Raw genomic sequence first — 9,178 nt, 5'->3', positions numbered from 1 at the left:
CTATCCCCAACTTCCCATATCACTTCACCGTCTACGCGAGCCTTTACCTCTTGCCCTTCGCGCCCCCTTATCGCCACTGATCCCTCGAGGCCTTGCCCCCTGTCGCGTAACAATTTCCGATTCCAAATGCTGAAATCGTAGAACTCGTGGGTTTAGGATCTAAGAGGGCCAAACCATGGCGACCGCTTCAGGTATTTGTTCTTTCACGGTTCTTTTACAAATGGGCATCACTCTCATTTGCATACCCAAAAGGTCAGTTAAGGATTATAGGTTGTTAAAATGGCTTTTGGTTTCTCTTTGATTGTAATCGCAAGCCTATATAAAATGATTAGTTAAGGGGAGTATGAATTCTCTGAAACTTGGGGCCTTTTCTGAATTTCCAGAGTTTGAGGTTGTATTTATTTATTTTTTTTTTCTTTTTGAAACTGTATATTTTACGTCAATCGGTTTGAAGGTTTCTCATGATAGGTTGATCTAGTGAGACATTTTTGTGATTCATGCATGATTGGGTTAGTTAGTATGTTGCATTTATTTTTGGCTTCCTTTTAGTTATTTAAATCTGTTTCAAGATTCTTTTTAGTGTACTTGTTCTGAACATGTCTATTTTCTCCATAGGTAGAAACATTATTTTATACACAAACAGAGTTTGGAAGCTTTTTGCTTGATATGGATTCACCTGAACGTGGTCGAAGTTATGTGAAACGGGATACAGGGGATGGCTCAGATGTGAAGAGTGATAGGGCCAGAGATGATGAAGAGTGGGAGAACATTGAGAAGAGAAAGCATAGGTCAAGTAGATCAAGAAAACCGGGAAATGGGGAAGACACTAATGGGTTAGATGGAAATGGAAGAAGAAAAAGTTCTAGGGATAATAATGAGGGCCGGAAACGGTCGGGTGGATCCAGTAGAGCGGGTAGTGACGAGGATGATTATGACTCAAAAAAAGAGGCGCGTTCTAAACAGGTGAAGAAAAGACAAGAAGAGAATACATTGGAAAAATTGAGCAATTGGTACCAAGATGGTGAATTAGAGAATAGGAAAGATGGTGGAGATAGGTTGGGGAGCAGAGGTCATGGTCGAGCTGATGAAAGTGAAAGAAGGAAAATGGCTTCTAAGTTTTCAGATCATGAGAATTCTCAGAGCAGAAGTAAAAGCAAAGAAGAAAGGTCCCAAGATGGAGAGCTTGAAAAAGTGGTTGATCGAGATTCTAGGTATTCTGAGAGGAGGGAAAGTGGCCGAGAGAAGGGTCATGGGTCTTCCGAGGAGGTGCGAAACTCAAGGAGAAAATGGGACGAGTCTGATACAGTAAAGAAAGCTGAAGATACTCATTCTGAAAGAGCTGATCTGACAAGTGGTAAGGCTTCTGATCCTAAGTATGAGAGTACTAGAGACAGAGGTATGACTACTAGAAATGACCCCAGTGAGAGTAAAAGTCGTGGTGCAGATTCCAACAGTGAGAAGGGTATCAAATCTGACAATAGGGAAGGGAAAAGAGTTGATGCTGAGAGGAGAAAAAACAAAGTTAGGGCAGAGGCGCTGGAAGAAGATAATAGGGGCAGTCCTATTACTCGTGAAGACGGATCAGGCAGGGAGACAACAGACAAGCATAGACAACAGAGAACTCCCGTTCAGGATGTTCCCGATAGCCGGGAGAGAACAATAATTGCGGATGAAGACAGAAATATGCGGATGAGGGATAAAAGTGTGAGAGAAACAAGGCACTCGAGCAGGTCAAGGACCCCTGATATGAAAGGGAGGCGTCATCAAGAAACAGATCATTCTGAGATGAATTATGAAAGAAGTTTCAATCTCAAGCGGAAGGAACTGGAAAAGGATGCTTACTGTGATGATAGATCAAAAGGCAGAGATGATAGCTGGAGTGACAGAAATAGGGATCGTGAAGGTTCCAAAGAGAATTGGAAAAGAAGGCAACCCAGCGGTAGTGATAAGGAGTCAAAAAACGGGGATATTGTGTATGATCATGGCAGAGAGTGGGAGTTGCCAAGGCATGGTCGTGAGAGGACTGACAATGAAAGGCCTCATGGTCGATCCGGTAATAGGAAAGATGGAAGCAGGGGTGAAGCTGTAAAAACCTCATCAAACTTTGGAATTTCAAATGAGAATTATGACGTAATAGAGATTCAAACCAAGCCTCTTGATTATGGAAGAGTAGAGTCTGGGTCCAACTTTGCCAGGAGAACTGAAGTCGTTCAGCAGTCTGACTTGAAATCAACACCAAATGATGAAGAATGGGCATATATGCTGGATGAAAGGGCAAGAAGAAGTGATTTATATGGCTCTGGCCCACCTAGTGAAGATTCAAAGGAAAGATATGCAGATGATAGTACCTCCATTCGTGATCAAAATTCATGGAGGGATGACTATGATTTCCCAGGAGGAAAGGGAAGAGGCCAGAAAGGTTCTATTTCTGGTCGCAGTGCTGGTGGCCAAAGTTCTAGTGGTTCAATGCCTCCATATGGAAACCAGGATCCAGGGTCCTTCAACAGAGCTGCCACACAAGGAGTCAAGTCGAGTAGAGTTGGAAGAGGAGGACGGGGTCGGCCAACTGGGAGAGAAAACCAACAGGTGGCAATCCCGATGCCACTAATGGGATCTCCTTTTGGACCGCTCGGAATACCCCCGCCTGGACCAATGCAGCCACTTGCTCCTGGTATGCAAGCTGCTCCAGGTCCACCAATATCACCAGGCGTCTTCATTCCACCATTTACTCCACCCATCTGGCCTGGGGGTCGAGGTGTTGATATGAATATGCTAGCCGTTGCACCTGGTCTCTCTCCCATTCCTCCTGGACCATCTGGTCCAAGGTTTCCTCCTAATATGGGAAACTCATCCCCTGCCATGTATTTTAATCAACCTGTTCCTGGAAGGGGAGTTCCTCCAAGCATGTCTGGCCCTGGTTTTAATGCTGCTGGACCAATGGGAAGAGGAAATCCACCTGACAAAACTCCTGGGGGTTGGGTTCCTCCTAAAAGTAGTGGGCCTCCTGGTAAAGCTCCTTCTAGAGGAGAGCAGAATGACTACTCTCAAAATTTTGTTGACACTGGTATGCGGCCCCAGAATTTCATCAGAGAGCTAGAGCTTACGAATGTTGTTGAAGATTACCCCAAGCTTAGGGAGCTTATCCAGAAAAAGGATGAGATTGTGGCTAAGTCTGCTTCTCCTCCCATGTATTATAGGATCGACCTAAAAGAGTTTGAGCTGTCACCAGAGTTCTTTGGGACCAAGTTTGACGTTATTCTTGTGGACCCCCCATGGGAGGAATATGTTCATCGTGCTCCTGGTGTTGCTGACCACATGGAGTACTGGACATTTGAAGAAATAATGAATCTTAAGATTGAGGTGATCTTTTTGCACATTTTTTTTTTTTTGAATTTTGTATTTAACCTATTTATTTGAGCTTCTTCTGCATGTGCATTTATAAAAAAAACTTGCTAATAAGTATTTATAATCACTTCCTATCGCAGACTGGTATGATTTCATAACATCTTTGTTGTCATACTGAAAAGACTAAATTGGAAGATTATTATGTGACTGGAATTAACCTCTTGTACCATGAGATGACATTATAGACAGTTTGCTTTAATTGACTTAATTTCCTTCCACTTTTGGTTCAGGCATCTAAACTTTATGTCCTTTGTGTTTACAGGCAATAGCAGACACACCTTCTTTTATATTCCTTTGGGTTGGGGATGGTGTGGGCCTTGAGCAGGGCCGTCAATGTTTAAAGAAGGTACATATCCAGGCCATCAAAATTTATATGTAGATATTCAGAGTAGCCTTTTTTGTTTTTTTGGCTGTAATTTTTGAATTATAGGAATGTTTTTGTGTTCCTGATGTTTATCATTCTTTTTATGGTGCTATAGTGGGGATTTCGTAGGTGTGAGGATATTTGTTGGGTGAAGACAAACAAAACTACTGCAACACCAGGGTTGCGTCATGATTCTCATACTTTATTTCAGCACTCAAAGGTCAGTTTATTTTTTTATTTTTTATTTTTATTTTTTTTTTATCCTTCCAAGTTCTGAATGTCTGCAGCCTATTTTTCTGCCTCACCTCCTTCCTATTTCATTCAATGCCCTTGCTGATGTGTGGACTATTTTCATAAACTTTTGGTTTTATTGTCATTATGGTAAAGGAGCACTGCTTGATGGGCATAAAAGGAACTGTTCGTCGCAGCACTGATGGTCACATTATCCATGCCAACATTGATACTGATGTTATAATTGCTGAGGAACCTCCTTATGGTCGGTATCATCATTACTGTTCTTGCGATGTTCTCTTTTTCGATACTCTATTCCTTTTGGGCAACTTTTATAGATTTGAATGGGCTGAGTTTCCATGATTTTCTTGTCTCCATTTCTTTTTTTGACAAGCGATTGTACACAACCTGTGTACTTGAGCCACGTATGATACCTGTACCTTCTGTTATATGCTTCTCTCTTTTTTAATTTACTTGGTTTTATGATTTATAAAATCTTCGATTGCTTATAACAGAAATTAATATATTTTTGTGAAATATTGTAGACATTATTGTTAATTGTGGTGTCTCATATGCCATCATGTTTTCGCTCTTAGGTATAATGGGTGGGTCTGCAAAGGCTTTTCCTCTTTTGTATAGTTTTCTAGATTTTTTTTTTTCCATGTGAATGTCATGAGCTAAGACAGATTTTGCGGGTTTAATCTTTTCTTAAGTTTAATAATTAAATTTTTGGCATGTACTTATCAAAAAAAATAATTAATATTTTTGGCATGTGTTTGTTGACTGAAATTGCAACATAATTACTTGTATGGAAAAATTTTATTTTACCCAGGGAATCTATATCAAGGCCTTCTACTTTTAGCTTACAATGTTGAGTGATGGAGTGAGCTCTAATGATATAAGGTGTATGCCTATGGAATTGTAGGTTCAACTCTAAAGCCGGAAGACATGTATAGAATTGTCGAGCATTTTGCACTTGGCCGCAGGAGACTTGAGCTCTTCGGTGAAGACCACAATATTCGGTCTGGTTGGCTGACAGTTGGAAAGGGGCTATCTTCATCTAATTTTAATGCTGAGGTATATTTATCAATGATAATTTCATTGAAAACAAAACCACAATAGTTCAATTTATTTTTGTTGAACTGAACATTCATGTAGGCTTTCCTTTTTGGAGTGGAAATATAGATTTGGGAGATTAACATGATAGTTTTAGTACTTCTGCCATACCATGGGATGAGAGCGTCAGTGATTTTCACTTTGTTCAATTAGAAGAATTGATGTTTTTGTCTGTTGTTTTTTCAATTATTATTACAATGGAAATCATTTTTTTGATATGGAAAAACTGAGGGCTGGTGGAAGCATGATTAATGACCTTGGTATTAAGAGTGTCTTTGTTTTAGGGCTGGTTTGGGAAGTGAAATGAGATGCGAATTGTGTGAATATTAGTAAAATAATTTGTGAATAGTAGTGAAATTATAACGTTCCAATGGAAGGCCCAATCCACATAGCCTATACTCTAAAAGGACTAGTTGATGATACAATTGGAGCCCATTGGAACTTTATAAAGAGCAAGAATTTCTCATTCCCAAGTAATGTGTGATCCCATGCACCACTTACCTTCAATTTTATCATATGGGGGGTATCATAATCTACCCTCCTTAAATTCCCGACGTCCTCGTCGAGTTTGTCTGTTATAGGTAGCACGGCTCAAGTTTCACATTTCTGGTTGGGATAGGCTCTGATATCATTTGTAACACCCCAATGGAAGATCCAATCCACATGACCTATACTTCAAAAGGACTAGTTGATACAATTAGAGCTTCATTGGAACCTTATAAAGAGCAAGAACTTCTCATTCCCAAGCAATGTGGGATCCTATACACCACTTATCTTCAATCTTATCATATGGGGATATCACAGAAATAGTTTGAGTTAAGATGTTTTATTAGGTTTTGGGAAGTGAGAAAATGTTGAAAGTTAAAATATTATTATAATATTATTTTTTGTTTTGAAATTTAAAAAAGTATTATTTTTTATGTTTTATTTGGAAGTTTGGGAATGTTGTAATGATTAGGTAATGATTAGATGAAAAAGTTCAAGATTTGAAATTGAAAAGAAACGTTTTTGAGTGATGTTTGGGAAGGAAATGATGAGAAGTTTTGAGATGAGATCATCTCACTTCATCTAGCTAACGAGCCCCTAAGAGTTCATGCTGGAAAAAATTATTTTGCAAGCCACCTTTTTAACATAAAAAACACACTACTGATGCAGAAGCCTATCACATCATCTAGCATAAAACTGTATTTGTGTTTTGACTCTTTTTTTTTTTTTTTTTTTAAATTTTTTATATCACTATAATAGGTCTTACAGTAATTGGTGTGTTTACACACAAGCTTATAAGCAGCAGAACTTGTTCCATATTTCTTTTAACATGAGAAAAATGATGTCTTGGATTATGTTTTGGAATGTAGTTTCCTCCAAGAACTATTGGACTTATTAATTTCTTATTAGTTTAAGGAAGCAAAGACCTTTTAAGGGAAAGTGATAACATCTATATTGTCTAAAGCTATTTCCCTTTTGACCTATTCTGGAAAAAGTTGAAAACAAGGAAATAGAAACAGAAACTTCGAAGACATAAATGCTTTATTGACCAAAATTTTTTTGTCCACGGTGCTGGGGTTCTCCCCCAGAAAATTACTTGGCCGAGCTGACGTCTAGGTTTTAGTGGTCTTTGAATTAAACAGCATCTCCTTCCATTATAAAGGAGGGATAGAGGGTGAAGTTGTGGGTTTGGTCGCATATAGAATTTAAGTTGGGTTTATGTATCAAAAATAATTACTAGATATTCACATGCTCCAAGTTTTAGCTGCCACGTCTTAAAATAGAATCATTTTACATCACAAAATTACTGAGCATGCAGCACAACTCAAATTTCACGATCGGACAAGGTTTCCCATGCAACCTACTCGATCTATCTTAATAGTCAAATTAATATTGTACAAAAATAACCTCCCAAAATGTCTTTTGTTAGAGATCACTGAGTTATTTTTTGATAAGTGAAATAAACGAAGTGTTAGACCTAATCCTTTGTCCGTGCTTGTTTCTTTGAGTGCTATTGATATTTTTTTTTCATAAACTCTATACTGAGTTTGGTTGCATTCAGGCATATGTCAGGAACTTTGGTGACAAAGATGGGAAAGTCTGGCAAGGAGGTGGAGGACGAAATCCTCCCCCAGAGGCACCTCATCTTGTCATGACAACCCCGGAAATAGAGGCTCTTCGGCCCAAGTCTCCAATGAAGAACCAGCAGCAACTTCAACAGCAACAATCAACATCTATTTCTCTGACAACGGCCAATTCCTCCAATAGAAGGCCTGCTGGAAACTCACCTTCTACTCCAGGTGCTCTTGGTCTAAACCAAGAAGCTTCCGGTTCAAACCCCTCAACTCCAGCTCCATGGGCCTCACCAATGGAGGGCTTCAGAGGACGAGAAGGCAGCATTATGCCCTCAGATGATAAGGTTTTTGAAATGTATGGGTATGGTGGGCAGGCAAACCCAGACTATCAGGATTTTGAGTCTCAAAGACAAATGAATTTGTTATAGTACTCGGCATGTTGCACTGATTCAGCCTATAATTTTTGTTTTTCAGCCTTTTAGCATTATGGAAAGAAGATTCCACACGTTCATTGGCACATGTATAGTAATGTCTACACTGTTGCAACTTGTATTTGTTTTAAATCAGCGAGAAAGTCAGTGTTACGGTGGCAAAATGTGATACAATCTGTAAACTCGACACAAAATTAGTAGGTTTGAATTCGATATAAATAGGTTTGGATCAAAACAAGTTGACCCGTTAAGAAACGATTAATAAATAGGTCAATAATGGGTTAATTACATAATCTAAAATCAATCTACAATAATCTATTTAAGTTTTATTTAAAATTATAAATTTATTATTAGAGTTTTAATATTTAAATTTTACATATGCTTGTATTTTTATTATTGGAATTGTAATTCTAAACCTATGCTCATATTTGTTATTGTAGAGTTTATAATATTGTTCTTATTATATATTAAGATTTAAAAAATATTGATATTTTTTTGTCAATAAGTAATCTTATTTTGTTTAGATATTATAAATACTAATAAATATAGATTTTAACTTTTATGTGAAATTATGTTAATCAGATCAAATGGGTTATGTTAGTCGGACTGAGCACCACTCAAGGTAGAGTCAGTATGGCCTACAACCAACTTCGACTTCGACATATGCATCCTCTGTTTTGACTCTGACTTCGACTTATCATAGCAGAGTCAGATTTAATCCCTTTTCTTTTTCTTTTTCTTTTTCTTTTTAAAAAAGAAACTTTTTTTAACTTCATATTTGACCCACATTTTAAAAATAATTTTTGTTTGAGCTTTCAAATTTCAATTTTTCTAGTAATAATCTAAAAATAAATAATTCAGTAATTAATCACTTAACCCACAAATTCCTTAGTCGGTCATATATAATATCCATTTGAAAGTTTATTTTATTATGTTCGAAAAGATTTTGCAATTAATTTCCATTCAAACAATGATTAATCATGATGTCTGAACGGTTTAGTAAGTTGTTTGAACGGCAAGTTAACTTTTAACTAAACTTAGTCGCCAATTTTTTGTTCGATTATATATAATACTTGTTTTAAAGTTTATTTTATTATGTTTTAATGTTTTAATAAATGTTTGAGCGGATGTTTTATTATGGACAAAATTTATCATTCCTACATATACCATTCGAACAAAAAATTGACTGTTCAATCAGTTAACGACTTCCATCATTTTTTAATAACGAAATTCAAATTTTATCCCTAAAATTCCTTTTTTTTTAAAAGATTTTTATTTCATCCCCAGAAAAAATTCCAAAATCTCATTTTTATTGTAGTGATATATACAATACATGTGTGCAGTTCAAAAACATGATTATGAAAATATTAGCATGAGGGAAGGAGGGGCGACCACGTGCGCTGACCCCCTCTCTTCATGCGTAGTGTAATGTATGGCATTAAGCCATACGATACTTGACTTGTAACGGATGGCTTAATGCTATACATTACATGCTGTTGCAGCTTGTAACGTCTACAATAGATTGCAATGTAATGACTGGCCTTAAAAGGCCAGCTGTATGTGGTGGCTAC

General features: G+C 37.5%; 1 protein-coding gene across 1 annotated transcript; it reads left to right on the top strand.

Moving 5' to 3' along the window:
* On the top strand, positions 1-7,693 carry LOC122309218 (N6-adenosine-methyltransferase non-catalytic subunit MTB). The gene is made up of 7 exons (XM_043122612.1): positions 1-191; positions 616-3,360; positions 3,668-3,751; positions 3,885-3,989; positions 4,157-4,265; positions 4,926-5,077; positions 7,164-7,693. Exons 2-7 carry the CDS (start codon positions 667-669, stop codon positions 7,602-7,604), a joined length of 3,585 nt encoding a protein of 1,194 aa, XP_042978546.1. The 5' UTR covers positions 1-191; positions 616-666; the 3' UTR covers positions 7,605-7,693.
* The last annotated feature ends 1,485 nt before the right edge of the window (positions 7,694-9,178 follow it).

Source organism: Carya illinoinensis, chromosome 5, assembly GCF_018687715.1.
Source record: "Carya illinoinensis cultivar Pawnee chromosome 5, C.illinoinensisPawnee_v1, whole genome shotgun sequence".
NCBI lineage: Eukaryota > Viridiplantae > Streptophyta > Magnoliopsida > Fagales > Juglandaceae > Carya > Carya illinoinensis.
The sequence above is the reverse complement of the archived record's forward strand: the minus strand, read 5'-3'. Positions and strand labels throughout refer to the sequence as shown.

Bases quoted from the DNA above. Each gene is read 5' to 3' on its own strand.
- LOC122309218 (XM_043122612.1), top strand. From the start codon at position 667: ATGGATTCACCTGAACGTGGTCGAAGTTATGTGAAACGGGATACAGGG. The intron at 4,266-4,925 runs GTCGGTATCATC...ATGGAATTGTAG, and splicing joins TGCTGAGGAACCTCCTTATG to GTTCAACTCTAAAGCCGGAA. The intron at 5,078-7,163 runs GTATATTTATCA...GGTTGCATTCAG, and splicing joins CATCTAATTTTAATGCTGAG to GCATATGTCAGGAACTTTGG.